At 54.3% G+C, this 26738-nt stretch overlaps 1 protein-coding gene across 1 annotated transcript; it reads left to right on the forward strand.

Annotated features, from left to right (window-relative positions):
• Positions 1 to 1696: 1696 nt before the first annotated feature.
• Positions 1697 to 26473, forward strand: EVPL (envoplakin; the record flags this gene model as incomplete). Its single annotated transcript, XM_080629576.1, has 22 exons — positions 1697 to 1770; positions 7751 to 7850; positions 8335 to 8489; positions 9171 to 9294; positions 9916 to 10041; positions 10326 to 10364; positions 11099 to 11260; positions 11769 to 11876; positions 12504 to 12599; positions 12989 to 13114; positions 14053 to 14199; positions 14327 to 14481; positions 16302 to 16399; positions 17203 to 17384; positions 18143 to 18321; positions 18730 to 18868; positions 19415 to 19608; positions 20115 to 20265; positions 20825 to 20908; positions 20994 to 21104; positions 21721 to 21813; positions 23024 to 26473. The coding sequence occupies 22 exons, from the start codon at positions 1697 to 1699 to the stop codon at positions 26471 to 26473; spliced, it is 6093 nt and encodes a 2030-aa protein (XP_080485702.1).
• Positions 26474 to 26738: the final 265 nt, after the last annotated feature.

A 26738-nucleotide genomic window follows, 5' to 3' on the forward strand; every position in this document is an offset into this window, starting at 1 on the left:
CAAATGCAGCAGGGTCTGGTCCTGTGGGCTACGGGTGCTGTGCTGGTTCCTCCTGCCTGGGGCCCTCCGTTAGCTCCGGCCGAGGAGCATCGTTGCTGACATCGGTCAACTGGATGTTAATGGCAAAGGGGTGACCTCTTTGGAACCGCTTTCCAACCTGTGTGTAGACCTTCACACAGCAACGATGGGCCCTAAGGCAGGCCTCTGCTAACTCCAGCCCCCTTGAAGGAGAGGTCTTCCTAAGGTCCACACCAGCTGCCTCCCAGCACTTTGAGCTGTGGGGACCTCCCATCCTCATGCTTTTGGATCCTGGTGTAAGAAGCAGGGCCCAAGCTGTGATACCACCATGAAAAAGCAAGGCTTTGCAGCTTGTTGAAGAGCAAAATCATAGCAGAAAGCAAGTAACTTGTAAAGGAGCCTTGTCCTATGCATGTCTTTCCCTTTCTCCTGAGATAAGCGTGATTTGGTTTGTGCCAATTTAAAGAGGACAAGGAGGTCACCCAGGAAGTGATGAGGGACCTTCGGGCCTTTGGCTCTAGATTGTTCTTGGGTCACATGAAATGGGGAAGAACAGCCACAAATGTGTGTCGGCATCATGGGTGGCTGGTGCTTATGTGGGGACTGTGGTCCCCATCTGCTCCTGTCTTCCTCCTCCATCCTCTGCCCTTCCTCTCTGGTCCTGCACTGGATAAAGATCCCATGTGGCTGTGGGATCCATGTAGGATCAGCCTGAAACGCAGCCTTCCTGATTTCTGGGGGTCTTTGGGCTTTGCTTTGTCTGAAACCCACAGGATGTAGATGCCCGCCCAGCCTTGCGGTGACTTAGGAGAGCCGCGGGGTGCAGCACAGCCTGATGGGCATCCCCGGGAGCCATGGAGATGCCAGTGTTGTTGGGCTGTACTGGGAACCAGCTGGGACTCTGAACCTTTGCTCCACAGGGAAAACAGCTGCCCAGAGGCAGAGCCTGCTCTAAGGTCATAGACGGGGTGCCTCGATAGAGCCTCAGAGCCAGGTCTTGGGGGCTTTGGGACCTGAGTTTGTCTCAGAGCCTGAATCCTACTGGCTGCAGCTTTTGTGATGCTCGGAGCCTCCAGCCTTCATTCTGCCATGACCTTTCCGTGTTTTGCTGGAGCTGGGGCTGCCTTGTGCGGAGCCTGGGCCAAAACCTTCCTGTACTGCAAAATAACATCATGTCCTGCAAATCGGTGGTTCCCAAAGTGCTGAGCTGCCTTGGGAAACTCTTGGTTGGCTTCATCTGCAGGGTTTCTGCTGCTTCTCTCGCATTTTAAACAGCGAATGGAAGAAGATGCTTTACAATGTGTTTGGGACGTGCAGCGCACCCCTCGAGGAGGCTGTTGCCGGCTTCCCTCGCTGCTGTGCGCGCTGCTCTGCGCTGGGGAGCTGCTGCTCGGCTGGGGCTGCGTGCGCAGAAACGCTCCCCAAGCCAGGGCGGGCCCGAGCCCCGTTCCCCCCCGGGGCTCTGCTCTTCCCCCCCAAACTGGTTCGTCGGGTGCCTGTTCCCGTGCCTCCATCGCCGCCGCTCACCTGCGCTCGGGGAGGAGCCTCCCAGAAACTGCTCTTTAGCGGCTCCCGCCCGCCCCGGCCGAGTCCCGTCCTCCCGTCCCGACAGCGAGCACGGAGCCAGCGCCCGCCGCGACCCCGCAGGCGCCCGGAGACCCGCGGGGACCTCGCTGCCATGTTCAAGGGGGCGGGCAAAGGCTCCCCGAGCAGGAGCTCCCCCAGCAGAGCTTCCCCTGTCAAGCCAAGCAAGTAAGTGCGGGCCCTCTCCTCGCTCTAAGCTGTCCTGGGACCCTGGGGGAAGATGAGGGAAGAGCACTCGATGTGTCCTAGGCCACCCCGAAGGACCAGAACCATCCTTTGTAGAGCAGCTGGGAAGTTGGGGTTTGCCGGGAGGTGATGCCAAGACGTGCTGCCCCAGCTCTTGTCCTTGCCTTTGGTGGGCTTTGTGCTCCAGACCAGAAGCACCTGTGCAGCCCCTGGGACGAGCAGTGCTGCAAAGCCCCTTTTGGGTGGGTAGGAAGGAAGTAGGGAGAATAAAACCGGCCTCTTTGCCTGAGTGGAGCGAGATCTGCTTGATGGTGAAGCAGATACCAGCCTGGAGTTGAGATCTCAGGACTCACTGCCTGTGTGAGGTTGGTACGATGCTGCCCTGGGACCTGGGGTCTGTGAAGAAGGATGCTCAATTCAGTGCTGCTGAGGTGGTGAAGATGGGCGAGGAGCAGGTTTGCTGGTGACTGCTCTAATCCATCCTGGTGACAGGCTGGGGAGCTGAGGTGGCACCGAAAGGATCTGACAGCTCTGTCCCCTCTGAAGAGATGCCCTAAGCTGTGTGTGATGGGACCAGGATGCTTCCCTTGGAGCAGGGTGTCCTCTGGGAGGGGTGCTCCTGCGGGGAGAGGGCTCATCCCTCCCTTCAGCGGTTGCTAACTCAGGGCTATTTTCCAGCTTCCTCAGCAGTTCCACGTCTCATACACGCCTGCACTGATTCTGTGGGAATCCCTGCTGCCAGCCAGGGTTAGAGGCTGTGGAAATCACAGTGGGGCTGTTCTGAGGAGGGGGGACCTGCACGGAGAAGAGGGTGCTGGCCCCATCTCTTGGGGGCAGCAGCAGCAGCAGCCCAGGATGGTGTGCGAGGAGACAGGCTCCTGGGTGGACACAACACGGTGCTGGCACCCAACTGCACTGTTTATGGGGGCCAAACCCTTTGAGCAGACAGCAAACAGAAGGGTGGTGGCTCTGTGCTGCTGGGCAGGGCAGTGGGACAGGGGGAGAAGGTGGCCCACACAAAGACTGAGACCTCCCCATGTAGATGTTGGGAGCTGGAGCCCTGCCATAGGGAAGCTTCTGCCTCAGTGGAGCTGAGCACTTACAAACTCATCTCAAAGAGAGGTGTGGGGCTCTCTGAACACCAAACCTCTGCTGGGGCCTGGCTGCAGTGAGACCCCTCCCCGGGAGCCCTGGAGCTGTGTCAGCCTCGGGTTTTAGTCTTGCTAATGCAACCTACCCCCTTCACCATCAGGGCTCCAAACCTGGGGTTGGGATTTCACATGTCCTGGGACAGCCTCACTGCAGCCCCTGTGGGTTTGAGCCAGGTTCTTCCCCAGCATGAGCCTCTTGGGATAACTGGAGTTGCATCCTGGTGAGACCTCACACCTCTCCCCTGTGCAGGATGGAGCCTGGAGCCAGAGGCACTGCAATTACTGAGCTAGTTGTGCTTGTTTCAGGAGGCACCAGCCATCAGACAAAGGCTGATTCTCCTGGCCATGGCCTGCAGCTTGGTCAGCGCCAGTGTTAGCTGAGAGAATGAAGGTGATTGAGTTGTCTGAGGCGCAGCCGCCAGCTCACGCTCTGCAGGTGGCCCCAAGAAGATGTTGGTGGCCCATTGCTGCTCCTGGTGGCCCCAAGGCCAGAACCTCAGCGGCAGTTGGGGTTCTCTGCCTCCAGGAGTGCACGATTCATGGTGCTGCTGCTGGCACAGACCCCTAGAGAGGTTCCTTGTCTGGGTCCTTGGGACCATGGTGTTGAGCATCCTGGCTTGCAGGGCCCTTTGCTGTCTTTCCTTGGTGGATGGATCCCAGGGGGGCAGTGACAGGAGCAGGTTTGTCCCCAAGGAGCATCCTCACTGTGTGCTGGAAGAAGCACAATGCAGGGCTGAAAGGAAAAGCTCCTGAGAAGGTGGAATTGAATCAGATCTGGCTGGACTGGCTGCCCGGGTGTCATCTCGACACCAGCAGTGGGTGGTTTTGGAGGTGGATGGAAAGTCATGTCCTGGTTTTATCATCTGGGATTGCTGCTTGGGCTGGAAGATCAGAGTGCGTGAGGACTTCTGTGTGCTGGGGAGAACAGACCCATCTTTGCGCTCTGCCTCACGGCTATAAAACAAAGCCCACTGAAAGGAAGGGACAGAGGGCGTCAGGGACTGAAGTTGGTTGGTGCTGTGGTCCTGTCCAGACATGCTCTGGCAGGAGTGACCCAGAACAGGGGACAGTGCTGCTCCTGCTGAGACACTGTCCCTGGTGTGCGGTTGGACGGTCTAGGAGGCAGAAAGTGGTGTGAGAAATGAACCAATTAATAATGATAATAACTGTGCTCTGCCTCTTGCAGGCATGAGATAGCCCCAGGGAGGAGGCCTGTCCTGGCTCCTGAGGAGGAGGAGCAGGAGGAGCTGGCCGAGCCTTGCCCTCATCCATCTCGGCCATGCCGGGGCTGTGGGTGCAGGCTCACACTGTGTGAGGACCTGGGGTGGGACCTGAGCCCCAGGAGGCTGAGGGATGCCCAATGTGAGCACAAGTGAGCTCGTGGCTCCTCGTATCCCACCCGAAGCCTCCCTGCAGCCCAAGTGTCAGCGCGGCCACCCTGAAACGTGGGGCCAAGCTGTGCTCAGGTCATTGAGTGAGGGCTTCTGCCCAGGAGCAGGGGGCACAGCCCTGAGGAAGGACAGAGATGTGTCTGTGTCACTGCAGGCTGTGCGGATGGGTGTTGGCATGGACAGGAGACGCTCATGCTCCTTTTGCCATGGTCTACGGATGGGATAAGAGGGTCTGTGGTGGTGTGGGCACTTCTCTAAGCATGCGTGGACCAAGTGGGTTCCTCAGTGTTGCTCTCACCTTGACTGAGGAGCAATGTGAGGGTGGGAGGCTCAGCTGAGATGGCTTCAGGCCTTACTCTGGCCCCCAGGGCAGCGTGCAGACACCTCTCTCCTCCCAGGGGACATCCCTTACCCGGCTCCAGTGTCCTCAAGCATCCAGACTGCTCTTCTGTAGACTCTGAAGTGGTTCAGGTGCTCATAGGGCTGGGGAGCTGCTTCCAGCCTGGCTGCTGGATACAGGGCCTTGGTGTCCTCCTCTGCCAGGCTTCCTTCCTTGGCCAGCAAGGGGACCCGGCTCTCCAATCCAGGACACACAGGGGAGACCCTTTCTGCTCCTGAGACAGTGTTCTGCAGGAAGCATCACTTCTTCCCTGAAGATCAGGCTGTTTGCTACAGCATCCTCGTTCCTAGCCTCAGGTGCCCCATGTGAAGGCAGCGCAAGTGGGGATGGGCAAGGCTGAGTTCCTGTGGCTGGGAGGTTGCTGAGGTCTTCTCAGTCCATAGTTTTGCTGTGGCTTGGCCTAAATGAAGCTGATTTATGTGTCCAGCCTTATGAACCAAGGGAGGGGGTGTCCCAGTGTTTTCTTCAGCCAGGAATTAGGTATCACCAGAAATAATCAGGAATCTATTGGCAGTCCCCTGTCCCTGGGAAGAACGGATGCTCACTTCTCCTCTCCTAGAATCAGAGGATCAGCCAGGTTGGAAAAGCCCTTTAACCTCATCAGGTCCAGCCTTTGCCCAGCACTGCCAGGGCCACCACTAACCCATGGCACTGAGGGCCTCGTCTCCATGGGATGTGAACACTTGCAGGAACATCCACAGTCACCTCACAGCAGGGCTCAGACTGCACTCCCCATTCCTGCTCTTCCCAGGCAGGAGCTGAGCTCTGCAGCCCTCTCGGGTGGATGATGCTCGCCCATCGGGACAGGCGTCCATCCCCCGGGATGGGCCAGCCCGTGACTCACTCCCTCCTCCCTGCACAGGGAGCCCGAGCAGGAAGCTTGGGTGGTGCTCAAGTATTTGCTCATGGGACACCACCTCATTCCAGGCGTGTCAGGGATGAGTGGGACATTGTGTAACCTGCTGGGGAGGGGGCACCTCCAGAGCTTCCAGCCTGCTGCACGCTCAGGCTCACAGCGAGCCAGCCCGGGCTCCGTGCTGCTTCCACCTGCCCTGTGGTGCTGGGTCTTGGGGCTGCTGTTCGGCTCCTCAGGCACTGCAGCTGAGCCCAGGACAGGCATCCCTAGGGCTCAGATGGGATGTTTAATGGGGTATAAAAGGCAGATTGCAGCAGACAGTGATGTTTGGGTGATGGTGATGATGAATGCTCTGCTTGGGCTCTTTGGCTCCATGATCCCCGGAATTAGACCCCATAGAAGAGGGCAGCAGTCCCCCCTTCTCTTTGCTGACATGCATTTTGCAGGCAGGGAAGCTGAGGCATGGCCAGAAGACGCTGCCAACCCAAACCCAGAGGGAGCTGAGAGCTGCTGTGCTGCAGGCCCACGCCTCCCTCTTGGGAAATCCAAGCCAAGGGAGGAGCTGGAGAAAGGGGACAGGAGGATGCTGTGAGCGGGAGCGCTGCTCCTCCGGTGTTACACAGGCTTGGCTGCGGTCAGCATGGGCTGAGCTGACTTTGAGCACAAGCTCTGACTGTGGCATCCAAGTGCTTGGCTTGGGGTGACTGTAACGCTCACTGGCACTTTACAGTCACTTGGGGCTGTAATAAATGAACATCCCAGCAACTGCTCTAGCCTTTGGTATGAGCCGTGGCATAGCTGGAGCCATGATGAGGAGCTGCAGCAATGACAGAGCCGTTAAGGGAACCGCTTTCCTCTGTCCTCTGCTGGATTCAGGGGCTAGGAAGGAAACCACGTGGCTGGAGGGCAGATGTGGGTGGCTCTGCTGCAGGCCAGCACCTTCCTCCTCCACCAAAGAGGTACCAGCCAGCCCTGGAGAAGTGCACTCCCCCTTCAGCTGACCCCTTGCAGTGTCCCATTGCTGCTGCCCAAACTCCTTCCTTCAGGTCTCAAACTCCGGAGTCAGCAGGAGCCGAGCTGAGCCTCTGCTGAACTTTGTCCCATGGGCAGTTTTCCAAGGGCTCATCCCTGGGTGATGCTTCTGGTCCCACATCCTGGTAGTGCTGCGCTCTCCCTGCCTGGAGGGCACTGTCCTCAGGGGGACATGAGGACTAAAGTGGCACCAAGACTTGTCCGAAGGGAGCTTTGGGAACCATCCCGTGCCTTGCTGCAGTCTCTGGGTCCAGCAAAGCTCTTGGTGCCTGTTCACGATAGTAAGGATGGAGTGAGGGCTGTGATGGTGCCCATCGGTTGTGTGGTGGCACTGAGGTGACAGACAATAGGGAATGGTCTGATGGGGACCTTCAGTGAATCTTCGCTGGTAGCTGTGTCCTGGGCTTGGGCAATTTGTCCCCAGGCCCTGCAAGCAGCACGACTGCAGCAGCTACGCAGTGCCCAGAGGGGCTTCTTGTCTGTGTCGCAAGTCCTTGTCCACTGCAACCCAGTCCTGGGGTGGCACCGGGCTCTCCAGCATCTCAATGGGCTGAGCCGCAGGGCACTGAGCACGAAACAGGACTGCAGGAAGGCAGCTCTGGGTCAGGCTGAAGGGACATCTCAGCCACCTCTGCCAGCAACCAAGGGCAGGCACGCAGGGAAGTGCCTCCAAACAGGGCAAGCATGTTGTGCTGCCTCTGCAGGGTGCTCTCCTGGCCTCCAGCTGCCTGTGGCTTCAGGTCTTCCCCACCCAGATGTGGTGTTGGTGTATTTGGGAGCCCTACAGCAGATTCCTTTCCTCTTCCCCCCTCACTGCTTTTTGAATCCACTCGAACTTTGGAGCACCTGCAGTGTCCTGCAGCAAGGAGTTGTGCTGATGAGCTGCGTGGTGCACAAAAAGCCACCGTCTGCTTGCTCTGAACACACTACCTTGCACCTCCACTTGGCTGAAGGCAACAGCCAGGCATCCACCACCCATATACACCTTGGCCACGCTTAGGCTCTTTCTGTGGAGACCAGGAAGGCACAGGGAGAAGATGTGAAGAACCATCCCCATGTCAGGTCCTGGGTGGTGATGAAGAGGGTGAGAATTGCCATCACCCACCCATTGCTTTGTTCCTCCCTCTCTCAGGTCCTCCACAAACGAGCTGGCCGTGCTCATCTCCCGCATGCAGACAAATGCTGACCAGGTGGAGAAGGACATCCTGGAGACCCAGTCCAGGCTCCGGCAGGTGAGCTCTGCGGAGCGGGGTGCGAAGGGGAAAGGCTCTGCAGTGTCTAGGCCAGCAGGTCAGGTGTCTGCTCTGTGTGCATCAGCTTGCTGGGGCAGGTCTGGGGGCTGACTGGAGGCTGGGGAGGAACAGAGCACCCTGCAGAGCCTCCCAGCCCCTGGGGCTGCATACCAGGGCCTCCCAAATTCCAGCCTCTGTGCTTTCTGCTTGGTGCCTCATGCTTCCCACAGCCCTGGCTGTCTCACCCACAGCAGCACAGCCCTGTGCCTCCCAGCAACCCCAGAGGCCAGCAGCCAGCCTGACCCACACTGAGCCCTGGGTGGAAGAGGTGCTGAAGCAGACAGCTCGGCTGCACCTTTGCATCTCTGTGGGGTTCCTCTGGGCTCAGCGCATTGAGCATCCAGGCCCTGTGCATTGACCGAGGAAAATGTTGTGAGGTCTGCATGGTCCAACCAGGCTTTTTCCTGTCTTCCCTGGTCTCCAGGATGCCAACAATCACCAGAAGAGCAAGGCTTTTGAGTTCCAGCCAGAGAATGCCAGGAATCTGAAGGAAGCAGAGACCCTGCTGAAGGACCTCTTCCTGGATGTGGACCGTGCCAAGCGGCTGAAACACCCTCAGGCTACTGAGATAGAGAAGGAGTGAGTACAAATAGGGAGGACTGGTGTGATGGGGGCATCAAGCAATTGGGAACCCCGCTAAGACCTAGACTGAGCTCCAGTCGTTGCCATGAGAGGTTGAGTTTCAGCCTTCCTCCCATAGACTTTATCCTTAAAATCAGGGATTTTGCCAACATATTGTAAGGAGAGGGGTGTGTAGGGTGGCTTCCAAAGTGATCACCCAACAGTGCCCGCTCTTATTTGGGAGCTCTTGTGAAAGGTACCTGAGAAATGCAGAGCTAAACCATGGCCCCGCTCCCAGAGCAAATCCCCTTTTCCTCTGCCCTTCCTAAAATGAATGCCTTTTGTTCAGGCGAGCACAGAGGTGGTGGTGGGAATGGGAGAAGAGCTTTGGTTGGCCTGTGGTGCTTTGCTCCCCTTCGCTCTCCAGCCCTTCTAGGTGGAAGCCAGGAGGGAAGAGTTATTTCCTAGTTGGGAAGGGACAGCCCTGATCTCCCTGCAGCTGCCTTTCTCCTGGGTGGTGATTTCTGAGACACCCCTGGAGATGGAGAGCACCAGGACAAGAGCGTCCACTGCTGAAGGAGCCCAGTGTCACAAAGGGACAGCAAAGGGTCTTATGAGTGAAATCTGGGCTCCACAAACCCCACTTTGGTTCTCCCCTTTCCAAACTGACCCTGAGACGTGTTCCTTTTCTCTTGGCAGCATCCAGCAGCTCCATGACCGTGTGACCCAGCTCTGTGCAGAGTACAGGGCCCTCTATGAACAGCTGAACATCCCTGATGTGGGGCCCAGGGTAGATTGGGCCAAGATCCTGGACCAAAAGATGGTAACAGCTGCTGGTTTTAGATGCATCTCCCAAATCCTGCAAGGCCAGATAATGTCTGCTGTTGCCTGTAGGGCTCTGCGAGCCATTGTGTGCTCAGCAGCATGCTGGGACGTTTGGGGTGGTGGAAGTAACTCAACTGCTCTGGGCAGGAGAATGATTCTCTTCCCACCTCTTAAAACCCTCTGGAGCACCTTCTTGATTGACTCCTTCATATTAAGAGCTGCTGGAGGGAGAGCAGGTAGAGGTGCCCTGATGTGGGATGAGAGGATAGAGAAGGTGATGTCTTCAGGGACTTTACACCCCTGCATCCTAGGGTTTCATGCTGCAGTCTCAGTTTGGAATTAACTTGGATTCCCTTGAAAGCTGAATGGTAACTGTGCATCCAATGCAGCCACCACAGGCTGGCTGGTTCAGCTTAGGTTTGTACACCAGAGTTATATGTCCTGGTTATCTTTGCCATGCATATGGCTGGGGAAATGGCAACCTACAACAATCACAGTAAAGCGGATCCCTTCCCTTCCTCCTGGACTGCTGTCACATCCCAGATACCAGCACTCGCTGGGGCTTTTCCCTGAAATAAAGTCTCCTGCTTTAATCCCTGCCTCAACTCCTTTTGCACAGAAACAAGTCAGCGCAGGACAGTACGGCCCCGGCATGTCAGAGCTGGAGAAGCAAATAGCTGAGCACAACATCCTCCAGAAGGAGATCGAAGCCTATGGCCTCCAGATCAAGAACGTCCGCTCCGGGGTAAGGTGCCCTCCATCCCCTCCCTGTTCCTGTTGGCTTTGCTTGGGACCCTGCAGGCTCTGCTCATCCGCTCCTCTGCGTGGTGAATATCCACCCCTGTTCTGCAGAGGGCACAGGGAGACCTGAGCTTGGACAGCCCAAACCATGCAGGGGCCAGGAAGGTGGTTCCCGAATGGCTTCTAAAGCACTTTCCATAAATCAGCTCATCAGCATCTACCACGTGTTTTGGTAACAGCTTTTTTCTCTTTTCTTTTCCCCTTGATCTTGGCCGTGTTGTAACCCAGGATGTGGCAGATTTAAAAAGCCAGTACAAGGACTTGCTGGTAAGCTTCCAGTGGCTTTCCGGACAGATGATGGGGTCATATAGCAGAGAAACACCATCCCTGATGGACAGGGAATGCCCGGCTCCGGGCAGGAGCTACCTCTGGTTGTGTCCCTCATCTTGTTGCTCTGTTTCCTCCCCACCTGGAGTGTAAATTGAGAGCACGCTTGCTGCCCTCCGGGCAGTGCTGTGGGTGAGATCTGTGTGTCTCCTCCTCATGGATTGCTGGTCTGGAGTTGCCAGTGTGTCCATGAGTGCAGGGTTACGGGTGCAGCAGCAGGAAGCCCTGTGCCAGCCCACACCGCTCCAAATCAGGATTGCAAATGTTGAGGCTTGCAGTGATCCCTGACAAGGGCTCCAGAGAGGAAATGAGCAGCGGCAACAAAGGAGGTGGTTGGGAAGAAGGCCCTGGGTTTTGCCAGCTGGGCCTGGAAAGGCTGATGCTGAAGAATGGCATTTGTGAGAAATAGAGCAGAGCGGGGCCAGCCCTCAGCCTGCCCCAGGCACCAGCCCACACCTGAGATTCTGGTTAGACAAACACAGCCTGTCTGTGAAGGAGGGAAAAGGGATTGGCAGCCCCATCAGATAAGAGCAAGCGGTGGCAGAGATGTCTCACCAAGGGCTCTGGGAATCTCCCAGCGGATGTGCAATGAGAGTGGGATCCTGGGGAGGAGGAGGGGAAGGTTCTCCTCAGCCTGAGCACCAACGCTGTCTCTCCCCTGTGTGCATGCGCAGAAAGCCTCCATCTGGCGAGGGCAGAGCCTGGGCAGCCTCTACCACCACCTCCAGGGCTGCACCAAGGAGCTGGGCTACCTGACGGACCAGCAGACCAGGATCCTGAAGCAGGACTGGAGTGACCAAATGACGGACGTCCAGAGCGTGCGTCGGGAGTACGAGGTGGGCTCCTGGGGGCTGGCCAAGCCCAGCATCTGAGATCGGATCCCAACCTCCTGGACATCCACCACCAGCCCTGAGCCCGGTGCTTTCCGAGGCACAGAAACAGAGGTGGAAGAGATGCTCTGGGTCCACACTGGAGTTAAGGATGAGCCACTCTGAGCGTCCCTTGAGCTGGCGTGTGGGATCACACATTAGAGAGCTGTTGGTGAGGGAAAGGCTCAGCATCATGTCAGCCTCTGCGTCCAAATACAGCACCCAGTGACAGCTATATCCTGGGACCCGGAAAAAGGGGAGGGATAATTGCTTAGGAAAATGCTCTCTGGATGAATGCCCTGATGCTCTCTGAGGCCCAAGCGTGTGTAATTTGTTGTAGCCTTGCTTAGCTTCTTCTTTCTTTAAAAACAAACCAATAAGGATGTGTGTGCTTTGATGTCCCAGGAGACTGCTCTGTGCTCCTGGCATGCTCCCTGCATGCTCCCAGGGTCACAGAATTTCTCTTCCCACTTAGGATTTCAAGTCCAAGGAGTTGCTCAGTCAGGAGGAGTTTGTGAACAATCTGCAGGACGATGGGGACAGGATGATTGAGCTGAAGCACCCGGCTGTCAAACCTATCCAGGTAAGGAAGGGGGTCCTCCCAAACCCTGTAAGAGAATGAGTGTCCCTGCATTGAGAGCCAGGAAGTGGGTTGGAGGAGACCTCTTCTGCAGAGCTGCTGTGTTACTCTTTCCTTCCACGCTCCCGGTGACAGCCAGCATCAGTCTGCCTGCTCCAGCCCTATGGGGAAGCTGAGGGCAGTGCAGGGTCTTCACCCCTTCAGAAACCTCCAGGAGATAGTGGCTAACATTAGTGTGCTGGGACCAGCTCCTGCTCTGGTGCTCAGACATGTGGTTGATGCAGCCACATTCCTGCTGCTGTGAAGCTCCAGCTATGACATGGCACAATCTCTCCCAAGTTAAACCAGCCCCAGATCTCCATTTGCAAGCCCACAGGCACAGTGGGAAGCTGAGCTGGGCTCAGAGCTGAGGCCCCTTGGGAAATGGTGGCTGCTCTGTATAAGCCAGCTCCTTGTCGAGCAGCGTCCTTGCTCAGCTCAGCATCAGGCAATACCTGGCCATAGCTGTGTCTCCGCTCAACAGCAGCCTTCACTCTTGCTCTGATCTCTGGGGCCTCTGCGGAAAGGAGACAGCGGTGGGGGAGGTAGGACCAGCGGGAGCCCACCGAATCCTGCTCTGTCCCACCACAGGCCCACCAGGAAGCCTTGAAGAATGAGTGGCAGAATTTCCTGAACCTCTGCATTTGCCAGGAGAGTCAACTGAAAAACGTGGAGAGCTACAAGAAGGTACAAAGCAACGAGGAGAGCACGGGCCATGGGGCAGCAGGGTCAGGTCTGAGTGGGCAAGCTGGGAAGAGGCACAGCAAAGGGATGAGGATGGGAGCTCCTTTGCTTACATCTAGTGAGGGTGTGTTGGGGAAACACTCCTCCAAACCAGTCCTTTAGTGCTGCAGGGAAGGATGGCTCCCACCTCATCAGTTCAACCCTGTTGTGCTGGCTTGGAGAAGAGGGGCAGCGAAGGTTTGCTCATCACTGTTACCACCTGAGGGTGGTCTCTAGGGCCTTGTGAGCCCCAGACAGGCTGCGGGAGATGTGCTGGGAAATGGGACCCCCAACACGACTTGGAGATAGCAATGTCCTGCCACCCCTGACCATTTCCCTACCCACACCTCCAGTTCCAGGATGATGCTGAGGCTGTGAGCTGCTCCCTGAAGAAGATGAGTTCTGATCTGGACACCAAATACAGCAAGTTTAACAAAGACAGCCCTGGGGTGGTGTCAGACCTGCTGCTTCAGCTGGAGGTGAGGTCTTCAGGGCTGGCAGCACTCACCAGACCTAAGGGGCAGACCAAATGTCACATCCTTCCCAGGAAATAACAGTGGGGAAGGGGAAGAGGTGGGTGAATAACCTTACTGAACCTAGTGGGACAGTTCATCCTAGCTCATTCCCAGGTGAGGGGGAAGCCCATGACAATACTGTGCTCTGGATGCTGAGTCCCTGTAGCCCCCAAAGGTCTGCACTGCTCATGCTGTGAGGCAGTGACGCCATGGGAAGGCACTGGTCCTCCTCAGTGGCACACAGCCTGGCCCCAGGTCACCGTCAGAGTGAAGAAGTGCAGGGAGGAGCTGCATGTTGTCCTAACCAAGACACTTGGATTAGAGGCCCTGCAGAGAGCGTGAGCTGCTGGCACCCAAACAGCAGGGAAAGGTCCTCCCATCTCCTCAGCAGTGTCATGAGCCAAGAGCAAGGGAGAGATTAAACAAATCTGACCTCAGGGGTGAGATATAGATAGGAGAGGAATATTTGCCTGGGAGAGAGGGAGGGGGTGTGTTCAACATGGTGTCTTCCCATGCATGCAGCACATTTTGCTCTGGTGCTGGGATCTTGGTACCTTCTGACACTGGAACACAGCCACCTCTCGGCAGGTCTCTGTTCCATTTCTGAGGAGAAAAACTTCTCTAGGAGATTGAAAATGACAGAGCGGAAACACCTCAGGTTAACTCAGGCTGCGCCTTTGAGGGCAGATCTGCTGTGAGAGAAGGAAACAGAGGAGAGCGTTGATAATGAAAAAGGGAAGAAGAGACATGGAGGGGTCAAGAATGGAGAAATTCCTGCCTCCAGCTCAGCAGTGATCACACAGGGGTGGAAAACTGGCCCCAGCATCCCCTCTATAGTGTGACCCTCCCCTTCCTTCTCATCCAAGCCTGGTCACTACCACTGTCTTCCCTGTTTTGTCTAGAACGAGGAGAAAGCAGTGAAGCAGGTGGAGAAGAGCATCACAGACCTGAAGAGAAAGAGTAAAGAGATCAGCCCACTGAAACTGCGCCGGGTGCATCCATCTCAGACCCTCACCTTGGACACCCTCTGTGACTGGGATGCTGGGGAGGTGAGGGCTTGACTGGCAGTACCCTCAGAAGAGGCAAGATTGCTCCAGATCTTGGCTCTGTGATGGGAGAAACCGGCCTGGTGCCAGAGAGCCAAGTCTCTCACTGGGTTTTGTGTCTTTGTCCCAGGTGCAGCTGGCCAGAGGTGACAAGTACACGCTGAAGGACAACAGCAACCCGGAGATGTGGGTGGTGCAGAGCAGCACCGGTGTGGTCCAGGAGGCACCTTCTGCTTGCTTCTCCATCCCTCCCCCAGACCCTGAGTCCATAGACAAGGTCAATAGGTGAGTCTGCAGTGAAGAGCCTGGCCCAGAGAGATGTCCAGACTTGCTTTTAGGTTGTAGCCAGCCTGGCTGCCTCACCTGCAGAGAAATAGCAGCTGGGAACAGACCTCTGCACTGCCGAGTATGAAATCCCTCCTGGAGAGGGGTTGTTCCCTGCACCCAGCTATGTCATCCAGGTCCCCGCCGTTCCTCGATAGCTCTGCATGCTACACAGACCTTGCTGTCAAAGAGTTTTCTGGCAGCCAGGCTTGATTTCTTCACCCAAACATGTGACTTGAATAGGTTTGACTAAATCCATTGCAGAATCAGTCTGGAGCTTGGAACTTGCCAAACAGGACAACTTATCTGTGGAATCTCCTCCCAGCCAGCCCCAGATGGAAACTGAGAAGTGTTCCTTGAATCACCATGTGCTCCACTGCCTGGGTGCCCAGTCAGCTCCTGTGGTTCCCACAGGATGAGGGATGCAGGGAGCCCTGGCATTACCTTTATAATCATGGCCCCTGGTGCTGGGATAAATCAGTGCTGCTCAAGTCTTCGGGAAGAGCACACAGCCTAGATCCAGGGCTCCTTGGGCATGCCCGTGATGAGAGCGTGGGTCCCCACTCAGCCAGGCGTGATTACTTCATTGTGCTGCTCTTCCTGAGTGCGAACCTCTCTTCATACATCCCGGATTACTGAATCCTTTGGATTTATGGGTTTCATGTGTCTTTTAAAATAGAACAGGTAAAGTTTGCCACATCCTTCTGGATAACAGCTCTATAGATATTGCCTGGAAAACTCACCCTATTCAGGCCATGTCTGACAGCTTGTTTCATCTCCCAGTGTTTGCTTCCCTTCCTACATACAAAATGTTTGTCTTTGTTGTATTTCCCAGCCTGTTTCACCATTCAGTCCCTCTGCATGGAGCTATGTTCTGCTCCTGCAGAGAGACAGCCCTTGCCTGACAGCACCCAGCAAGCTGGGACATGGTGGTTTTAAAGCACAGTGCAGCTGGAGCAGTGCAGAGCAGGGATGTGAACTAGTCTGGTCCTTCAAATCGCCTACAAGAAACCTGGAGAGGGGCTTTGGACAAGGGCCTGTAGGGACAGGCCAAGGGGAATGGCTTGAACCTGCCAGAGAGGAGACTGAGATGAGCTCTTAGGCAGAAGCTCTTCCCTGTGAGGGTGCTGAGGCGCTGGCACAGGGTGCCCAGAGAAGCTGTGGCTGCCCCATCCCTGGCAGTGTTCAAGGCCAGGTTGGACACAGGGGCTTGGAGCAAGCTGCTCCAGTGGAAGGGGTCCCTGCCCGTGGCAGGGGTTGGAACTGCATGAGCTTTAAGGTCCCTTCAACCCAAACCAGTTTGGCATTCTATGGTTCAAAGGCCCCTGGTTGCATCAGCCTTTTCTCACCCAGAGGTATTTTTGGTCCTCCCAGCTCCTTCTGATCCCAGTTGTGTTTCATTAGAAGGGAACCATCCTTACAAATGAGACTTGGCATTTCTAGCGCAGCAGCCACAGAAGCAGCTGCTTGTACTTGCTTCCTGTGGAACTGCAAAGCACTGCAGTGATTCCCAATAAATGCCCAGCTTTGATAGCTGCTGCTGAGAGCTGGAAACACAGGCTCCAGTGAGAGAAACGTGCTGCTCCAACCAACCGGCTGCTCTTGCTGCTGTCCCTTTTCCTAAGGGACATTTCCTACAAGAGGCTGCAGGCTCCCAGCCTGCCCCTGCCTTTGGGAGCACCTTCCCTGGCAGAGGCACAAAGCCGCTGGTGGGCTGGGCTGTCAAGGCTTGCTCAGTGGTTTCCGTGCTGCTGGCTGATGATGCTCCTCTCCGCTCACAGGCTGGAAGCAGAACTGAACACGGTGAAGCAGAAGCGAGCAGCGGTTCACAGCGCCCTGAAACGCAGTCACAAGGAGCAGGTTCAACCCAGCCAGCAAGGTGTGTATGTCCACTGTTAGTCGAGCTCTCTCCAAAGCCATCCCATGCACCTCCCTCGCGGAGCACCCACCTGGGCAGGCAGAGGTACCTGTACAAGTGTGAGGATGCCTTCTGCTCCATGGGACAGAGCAGCCGATGGGATAACCTGGCTCCTAGTGCTGCCAAGGATTCACTGTGTGGTCTCAGGCAATTCTCTTAAATTGCCCGTTGCCTTTCTCAACCTCAGCTCCATCAACAGCTGCAGGGTGTTATTTAGGGCTGCAGGGGGATGTGCTTATCTAGAAGCCTTAATTAAACCTTGTTTGGGATCTGGGTCCCTTGAAGTTCTCTTCCCTAGCTGGGGGCTGTGGGAGAAGCAGGCAGCCATGGCTGAATCCTAACCCCTGGCTAAGCTGTGTTACCCCCACAGCTGCAGTTCAAAAGCTCCCAGCAAAGCTGAGCAGGGATGTGTCTGCATGGCAGCACATGGATGTGTGTGTCCCTCCTTTAGACGTGAGCTCTGGCTGGCCAAGGCAGAACTAAAAGCATTTTCCTAAGCCTTTGCCATGGGTAGGCACCTGCATCTGCATGATCCTCTGTGGATTAGGAATGGTAACTGAATCCCTTATGGTTCCATCAAAACCCCATGCTCAGGAGAAGCCTTTGTGTCTCAGAGCTGCAAAACACAAAGAGCAGAGCTTTGCAGCAGGGCTGTCATGAGAGGGAGCTTTAGAGACCATGCATGGAAGAGCTCTCAGGGTCAGCACCAAGACTGGAATGGCAGATGGGAAATAGGGATTAACCTAGGCTGTGTCTCACTGCAGCTGTGTCCAGGAGCCCCCCTGTAGTCCAGGATGACCCTCAAGCTGACCAGCTTCTCAGTAGCCTGGATCGTGTTGGCAAGGACCTGATTCAGGTAGAGAAGGAGGTGTTGAACCGTGTGAGGTCTCCAGTGAACTTCAGTGATCCCACAGATGACCTTGCCAGGAGGATCAAACACCAGCAGGTGGGTGCTGCTGCTGCGGCAGAGCTGGAGCAGGGTGAGCTTGGTAGCGCTGTGTCCTTGGCCCCAAATGGGTTGATACAGGAATTACATGGGAGATGACAGCTTGTGCTTCAAAGAGCACCATGCTGCTGTTGCAAGGCTTTTAGGCTGGCTCGAGCCCTTGGAATGGGACAGGTTAAGCCAAACCCCAGGGAAATGCAGGCCCTTCTCTTGGCTCAGCTCTGTAGCAAGATGGTCCATTTGCTTCAGAGCTGGTTTTGAGGTGCCCTCAGCCTTGCCACAGGTATGCTGTCACCCTTCACTTCCAGGTCTGTAGCATAAAAGACTGGGATAGAGGGGAATTACTCCAAGGACCAGCTTTGGCTGACGTGATGGGGAGTACAGACTGGTAGATGTGGGGGGGACAGGAAAAGAGGCAGTGCCCTGGAGCCCCCCTCTTTTCCTCTGCGATAAGGTCTGGGTCTGTAGCAGTTCAGCTTGTTACACCTTCACTTGTGGGTATTTATCCAGCCCTGGCAGAGGGATGGACTCAGGCACGTAGGTTTCCTCCATCTCTGCCTACCTGGATCTCTTTCCCACACCCTGGCATTGCCAGACAGCCACAGTCTGGCTGGGGCTGCGCCCCAGGGACCAGCTCCTCATGAGAGGGCTCCTGCACCCTTATCCCCACAGCAAAACCCGTCCCTGAGGGAGACACGTTTTCGCAACAGCCCTGTTATGACTGTGTTGGGTGACTCTGCTCCCATCTGATGTGCCAGGAAACAACAAAGAAACTTGAGAACCTGGGGGCAGCCAAGGATGCCTTGCAGAAGGAGTGTGAGACCTTCCTTTCCAAGAAACCCACCAGCACCTCGGCTTCCCAGCTCCCTGTCACACTGAATGCCCTTAGGAGCAAATACAATGATGTCAATATGCTCTCCAGCCTGTACAACGAGAAGTGAGTGATGATGGCAAGGCCTGATGGGGATGAGGGAAGGAAGTATTTGCACAGAGGTAGCAACACAGAGGCGTGAGAAGATGCTTTTGGTCTATATGGGCATTGGTTGAGGTCCATCCCAGCCAGTGCAGGTTGGAAACCTCCCATCCATCACCAAAGGCACCTCTGAAGGAGTTCCTGTGCGTAATCTGTGGACAATCCACTACAATGGGTGTGTCCCAGCTCCGCTGTATGCAGCGAAGTGCAACATATTTGGTTTCGGGGTAGCATGACAGGGTGGTGAGTGTGCATGTTGCTTGTTCTCTGCCATGCTGCAGAAGCTCTAACGTTAAATAAGCTTAAACATGCAAAACCAGAGAGAAGAATGGGATCTTCTGTAGCTAACCTTGTTGGTTTTCTGTTACGCAGGGCTAAGGCTGCCCTGAACCTGGAGACTCAGATTGAGAACACAGACAAGATTGTCAGCACGTTTGAGGCCAAGCTGGCTCAGGACAGCATCATTCCCGCATCCCCCAATGCTCTGCAGGATCGGGCCAATGATCTGCAGGTAGGGCAACATCAGGGTCTTCGTGAAGGAAGGGGGATCTCTGAGTTCAGGTAGCAATAGTGGGGAGAGTTGGACTTTGCTTATTTGAGCACCTCAAGCCTTTCTAAGGACCAGTTCTTCGAAGGCTTTACATTGCTGTTGCAGGCTGATTTGCACTCACTGGCTAGCAAAAAGCTCTGTCCTTCTCAGGTTACCTTTGGGGTCCCTAAAATACGTGATGAACCCCTTAGCATCTAATCTGCATTGCTCTGCTTTACACTTACCCCTATTCTTTCCTGCTCCCAATCTCCCTGCCCCATCTGTAGCACTCACAGTGATCCTTTTCTGCCTTCCTCAAAACTCCTCCCTTCTGCTGCATGCACTGTCCAACCCACTTGCTTCCCACCTTCTTTACTGAGAGGTCTCACTGCTCCATCTCTTCCATGTTGCATATCTCTTGGAGAGCCTGACTGCCCCCAGGTGCTGCACAGTGAGTAACAGTGTTAAGTACTTCTGGTTGGTTCATCGACTGACGCAAACCTGGAGGTGCCCTGTTTCCCCCTGCAGAAGATGAAGCGGGAGGTGGTGGCCCAAGAGGACTGTGTGCTGAAGCTGAACCGGGGTCTCAAGGATGCTGAGCACAGCTGCAGTGCTGTGCAGAACAACTTCCAGGAGTACTGCCCCGACCTGCCGAGGCAGAAGCGGGAGGTGCAGCTCCTCAATGACCGCTACCATGCCGTGGCAGACCAGCTGGACCAGAGGTGAGGAGCTATGGCATCATCTCTGCTTCTCTTAGCTGACATGGACCAGCATTAGTCAGAGACCCAGGAATATGTTCTTCATTGCAGAACCATCCTGAACACTATGCAAGAATACTGAGGACTAGGTCTGTTTTGCTGTGCAGTTGCTACCTTCCTATGCACAGCAGAGGCTTTGAGCTTCCAGATAGCTGCGAGAAGGTGGCCTTAAGTAGCTGACTGCTGGCTTCTGCCTGATCCATGACCCTGCCCAGAGAGACCCTGATGTTTAATATTTCTCACAGGCATTGCTGTTGCTTGCCTTTTTCTTTCTGTCATCCTCCCAGGTTGCAGTAGCAACCACAATGTGCAGTGTTGTGCTCCCCACTCGGGGACCAGTTATCACCCCCTTACTTTTGTTGTCTTGGTGTTTGTTGTGGTGACATTCTCACCATAGTGTCTTTTTGGGAACTTGCACATGAATCTTTGCCCTTCCCCTTTATGTTCCTGATCAATTCTGTGCTATGCAGAGAGAAGACCCTCAGAAATATCAGCCTCACCTACCAGCAGTTCCAAAACTCCAATGAGAACCTGATGTTCTGGATGAACAACCTACCCAGGCACCAAGTGAAGACCACTGATGGGCCAAGCCAGATCAACTACAAGCTGCAGGCACAGAAGGTGTGTTCCAGGGCAAGCATCATAACCTGCAATGTGACTGGGAAGGGGGAATTTGCTTGTGAACATCTCCTAGTTGTATGCTCTACCCATCACAGGGAATGAACTAGAACAAGGAGGCAGTGATTGCAGCTCACAGATGCTGTATCTCACCCAGCTGCCTTCATCCTCAGGCTGGTGTCCTCATCTGTGCCAGTCACCCCCAGGTTGAAAACCTCTCCATGGAGAGGGCACACACAGATCCTGAAAGATGGCACCTTGGGCTGAGATATTGCATCTGGGTCCTGCATCTTTCTCTCCCTGAGCAGATCCTCAGCTGACTAATTCAGAGGATGAGATGTGGAGGTCTTTGTGTTGGCTGGTATTTATCTCATACATGATAAATCAGTATGGCAGGTCCTGGGCAAATAAGAGTGCTGCTGAGATCCTCTGAAACCTCTTCCTAAACGTATTCCTGTTCCCACCACTCCAGTACGAGGCTGAGCTACTGCTCTTGACTACCAGAGTATTATTGGGTTTCTGTATTTCAACCTGTCCTTAACATCATGTGTGTCTCCTGCAGAGGCTGGTGGAGGAGATTGAAAGCAAGGAGCCAGAGAAGAACGCAGTGATCAGACTATCCCGGAATGTGCAGTCCACACTCAATGTATGGCTGGGTGTTCCCAGGTAGCACTCCCTTGGTGTCTCACCTGAGAGATCCCAACTGATTCTTCTGCCTCTGCTCTTAACAGGACTATGAGCTCCAAGCAGGCAAATACAGCTCTTCTCTGGACCCTACCCTGACTGACTTCGCTGCAAAGAGGCTGCGCGTGACCCCCCTGCAAGAAAGCATCCAGGCCCAGGTAAAATGTTAAGATAAAGGCATGGAAACAGTTGTCCAGCTCCTTGCCCAAGCCTCTGCAAAGCCTTAATCCACCCTTAAAGCCTTAAAGTGATCATGGTCCTAATCCCAAAAGCAAGCGTCATCAAGGATCTCTTTGTCTATCGGTCAAAGCACCATGTGATGCAGAATTAGGGGTGTGCCTGGTACCTTTGGTCGAAATTGCTGATGATGCCTCCTTACCATATGGTGTGTGAAGATAAAACACAGGGTAGGAGTGTGGGGACAGGAGTGAGCCAGATCTCCTGTGTGCTCTTCCCAATCGCACTCAAGTTCTCCTGCATCACCTTGGGCTATTTGCCCACTGCCATCCATGTGTGGCCCAAAGTGAATCTGGAAGTCTGGACCATAAGTAGGTTAGCAGGCACCCAACAGGCATTCAGCTGAAGGGGACAGGATCTCCTATGTGAGTCCTTAGACTCTGTGTCTCTAGAAGGTCAGATGTGAAGACACAAATCCCTGGAATATTGCAGTACGCAAAGTGCATCCAGGTGAAAGGAGGGGTGGGAGAGTGTGCCATCCCAAAGGGCTGTGCCAGGGCGAGGGGGACACAGCTCTCACTCCTGTTTCTGTTTCAGGAAAACGATGTAGCCAAGCTCTACATGGAGCTGGCAGCAGCAAACAAACAGCAGCTCAGCCGGCTGGAGTTTGCCAAGAAGATTGTTGAGAAGGTACCAGCCTAACAGCTCCTGGCAAGACTGGGGTACTCTAGCTTGGGGATTGAAATGACCTTTCCAAAGCTGTCAGTCTGGGATCGTACCGCTCCCTCTCCAGATCTCGACATCCAAGTGTGAGGAAGGACAGGAATGGAAACCCCTGTGAGATAAAGACCATGAGTTACCACAGTTTCACTGACACTGATCTTAGGTTCTGACTTTCATCACCTCTGTGGGCCCTCAACTCTTTACTGAAGCTGTAGTTTATACTAGGATAAAAAAGATTAGGACTTTTAAGTCCTGTTCTCAGCTACATGCAATCGATGTTCATAGACTGAGAGTTTCAGATTCAGCTGTGGCTGGTATTTAGTGCTCACAACCTTCTGGAAACATTTCAAAGCAATAGAATTTTTATGCCTTTTTAGAGCTTGCTTCACTTGTGTTAAGGATCTCTGGGCTGGATGACTTTCAATGTAATCAGGAAGGACAAGAGATTAAAGTGGGGCACTCTTGTGATGCTGCCGTGAACCAGCTGCATAGCAGGAACTGGCCACGTTACCCTTCCTCAGCTGCAGATACAAGAAGACAGCACAAAGCACCTTTATGGGCTGCTGCAGCACTTCCATGACAGGGGGAAGACACCAAGTCAGTTGCTTGAGACAGTGAGAATGTGTCATAGAAACCTAGAATGGTTTGGGTTGGGAGGGACCTTAAAGCCCATCCAGTTCCAACCCCTGCCACGGGCAGGGACCCCTTCCACTGGAGCAGCTTGCTCCAAGCCCCTGTGTCCAACCTGGCCTTGAACACTGCCAGGGATGGGGCAGCCACAGCTTCTCTGGGCACCCTGTGCCAGCGCCTCAGCACCCTCACAGGGAAGAGCTTCTGCCTAAGAGCTCATCTCAGTCTCCCCTCTGGCATTTTCAAGCCATTCCCCTTGGCCTGTCCCTACAGGCCCTTGTCCAAAGCCCCTCTCCAGGGTTCTTGTAGCCCCTTTAGGCACTGAGAGCTGCTCTAAGGTTTCCCCTTCTCTTCTCCAGGCTGAACAACCCCAACTCTTTGCCATTTATCAACAGTTTTATTTGGTGGTTCTCTGTGGATTCTGTACCAGTTCTGTCTTTCTGTCTCCTACCGTGCCTTGTTATGGAAAGGCCTCTGTGCCAGATTCAAGGACTCGGTTTCCTTGCCTTTTTTCTTTTTCTAATTCCTTTTTGGTTTTCCCTTGCAGAAGGAAGTGCATGAGGACATTGAAGCTGTACGTGAGCCAACCCAGCAATTGGAAAGCAGAGCCACGACAAGCAGGGAATCTGAGGGGTTGAAATTGCAGCTGGAGGAGGAAAGGAGGAAAGTGGTCAAGATTGAAGAGGACCTGGAGGAACACAGAAACAAGCTGCTCATGTTGAAGACTCAGAAGCCCATTGAAAAAGTGGAAGAAAAGGAGGTGATAGAATATTACAGAGACCCACAGGTGGAAAGCAACCTGTTTAAGATGGCACAGCAGATTGAAGAGGAAGGCAGAAAGAGGCAGAGGTTGCAAGAAGACATTGACTCGATGAGCCAGAAGCTTGCCCAGATGGAGAGTGAGAGGAAAGACATTCCTGCCCAGCTCCTCACCAAAGAGATCACAAAAATTGAGAGAGATCCAAGCCTAGAGAGCCAAGCAGCCAGTCTTCGTCAGGAGATCAAACGTCTCCAGGAGGAAAGCTTGGCTGCTGCTTCTGAACTTGAGCAGCATAAGAAAGAGCTGCACATGCTGGAGCGAAAGCAGCCCAACATCCGAGAGAAAGTGGTGGTGAAGGAGCTGATCAAACTGGAGAAAAACCCAGAAATGCTGAAGTCTGTGAGGACCCTGCAGCTACAAATTGATGAGGAATCCTTCAAGAGGAAGTCTGCAGAGGAAGCCATAGTGAAAGTGAAGAACAAGATTGAGGAGGTGGAAAGACTGATTGAAATGGCAGAACCCAAAATTATTGTTAAGGAGGTGAAGCAGGTAGAGCAGGACCCGGAGTTATTGAGAGAGTCTTCCAAGCTGAAAACTCTGATTGAAGAAGAGAGGAGCAAAAACGTGATGCTTACAGGTGAGCTGGGAGAGCTGCAGAGCCAGTACAGTATTGCAGAGAAGCAAAAACCAAGGGTAGAGGTTAAAGAGAGGGTCAATGAGATTTTCCTGGTGGATCCTGAAACGGAGCGGCAAATTGCACACCTGAAAAGGGAGCTGCAGGAAGTTACTCTGAAAAGGACAAAGGTTGACAGTGAAGTGGAGGAGGCCTTAGCAGAGCTCAATGTCCTCAGGTCACAGAAACCAGTGGTGGAACTTAAGGAGGTTATAGAAGAGGTGGTGAAACATGAGAAGAGTCCAGAGATTCTTAGAGAAATAGACAGGCTGAAAGAGCAGCTCAATGAACTAGTAAACACCAATGGCAGGACCCAAGAGCAGCTCATTAGGCTGCAGGGTGAAAGGGATGAATGGAAGAGGGAGAGATCCAAGGTGGAAACCAAGCTAGTCAACAAGGAAGTAATCCGCTATGAGAATGATCCACTCTTGGAAAAAGAAGCTGATCGCCTCCGTCAAGAGGTGCGTAACATGTCTCAAAAGAGGAGAGCTGCAGAGGATGCAATCTATGACTTGCAGAATAAATACATGCTACTGGAGAGGAGAAAGCCAGAGGAGAAGGTAGTAGTTCAAGAGGTGATACTGACTCAAAAGGATCCGAAGCTCCGAGATGAGCACAACAGGCTGCGCAGAAGTCTGGATGAGGAGGTGAGCAACAGGCGTCGTCTGGAACGTGACGTGCAGCAGGTTCGTGCACTGGTGGAAGAGCAGGAGAAGTTGCTCAACTTTCAGGACGATCGAAGCAAGAGGCTTGCACTGGAGAAGGAGATGAGACAAATTACACTGAGAATAAAGGAGCTGGAGGAGAGCCCAGCCCCCGTGCAGGAAAAGATCATTATGGAAGAAGTGGTCAAGTTGGAGAAGGATCCAGTCCTTGAACAGTCTGCTAGCAACCTACGCTTGGAGCTGGACCATGAAAAGATGGAGGTGCTGAACTTGCAGAGAGAATGTAAGAACCTGCAGATGCAAGTTGATGTCCTGCAGAAAACAAAATCCCAGGAGAAGACCATCTACAAGGAAGTGATTCGAGTAGAAAAGGACAGAGCACTGGAGAGTGAACGTGCACGCATCTGGGAGCTGCTGAACAGGGAGAGGGGAGCCAAGCAAAAGGCGGAAGAGGAGGTGCGGCGGCTTAGGGAGAAGATTGAGAGAGCTGAAGGCATGAAGAGGACGTGGGCTCGTGAAGAGACGGAGCTGCAGAAAGCCAGGAACCTGGCCATCCAGGAGAGAGCCAGCTTGGAGAGTGAACTGCGAGAGCTGGAGAGGCAGAAACAACAGAAAGTCCTCTTCCTGAGGGAGGAGTCCAAACTGCTTAGCCAACGGACGGAGAATGACAGGCAGAAGAAGAAGCAGCTGCAACACGAGTTCTCCCTGCTGGAGGCAGACATCCTGAGGGAGAAGGATCAGATCTACAACAAGGAGAGGTTCATTCGAGATCTCCAGTCAAGAGTCAACCGGGAAGAAATCAACCATGAGACCCAGATGAGAGAGACAAACCTCTCCACCAAGATCTCTATCTTGGACCCTGAGACAGGGAAGGATATGTCCCCTTACGAGGCCTATAAGAGAGGTATTATAGACAGAGGTCAGTACATCCAGCTGCAAGAGCTGGAGTGTGACTGGGAGGAAATCACCACGCTGGGCCCAAATGGGGAAGTCTCATTGCTCCTTGACAAGAAAAGTGGGAAGCAGTACTCCATTGACGATGCGCTAAGGCTGAGGAGGATCACAAAGGAGGAATATCAGCTGTACCGGGATGGCAAGATTCCCATCTCTGAATTTGCCTTGCTGGTGGCTGGGGAATCTAAGCCTCCCCCATCCCTCTCTATTGGTTCCATCATCTCCAAATCCCCAGTCTCATCACCCACCACTCACCAAACCCAAAGCTTCTTCCCCCCAGCCTCACAGAAGGGCTTCTGTGATGATACATCCCCCATTGCCGGGGTGTATGACACCACCACCGACACTAAGTACAACATCAAGACTGCTGTTGTAAAGAAGCTGCTTGATCCCATGACGGCTCAGAAGCTCCTGGAAGCCCAGGCTGCCACAGGGGGCATCATAGACCTCATTTCTCGGGACCGGTTCTCAGTCCATAAGGCAATTGAGAGGGGGCTGATTGACAGGACCTACATGCAGAGACTGCTTAATGCCCAGAAAGCTTTCACAGGGATTGAGGACCCGGTGACCAAGCGAAGGCTGTCTGTGGGGGAAGCAGTTCAGAAGGGATGGATAACCAAGGAGAGTGCTTTCCCCTATCTGGAGGTCCAGCACCTAACTGGAGGGCTCATCGATCCCAAGAAAACCGGTCGCATCCCCGTGCTGGAAGCTGTCCAGACAGGGATGATAACAGGCAACCTGGCCAACAGGCTCCAGGATGAGTCCAACTACGAAAAGGATCTCATTGACCCTCTCACCAAAGAGAAGATAAATTACAAGGAGGCCATGGCCCTGTGCCAGAAGGATTCTCTGAGCAGCTTCCTGCTGCTCCCAGCCGCCTCAGAGGGTTATCAGCGGTACCACCAGGCGAGCCGTTCCCCCAAGCTCTCACGGTTCAGGCACTGAATAGATTCACATGCTGGATCTAGTTCCTTCAGGAGTTCTTCCCTTCAAAACACCCCTCCCCATGGAGGCAGCAGCGATCACAGGAACAGAGCGTCTAGCATTTAGGGCTGCACACTCTTCTATCTTAGCTATCTGCTTCCCAATGCAGCTTGGCCATGCAAGGAAGAAAGTGTGATCGTGAGTGTGTAAAAGGGGTCTCCACAGCCCCCCAGCTGCTGCTGTGACAGCAAAGGGGGATTGATTGTGAGAACTCCCCTGGCAGTAG

This window comes from Psittacula echo, assembly GCF_963264785.1.
Source record: "Psittacula echo genome assembly, chromosome: 14".
In the NCBI taxonomy this organism is placed as follows: domain Eukaryota; kingdom Metazoa; phylum Chordata; class Aves; order Psittaciformes; family Psittacidae; genus Psittacula; species Psittacula echo.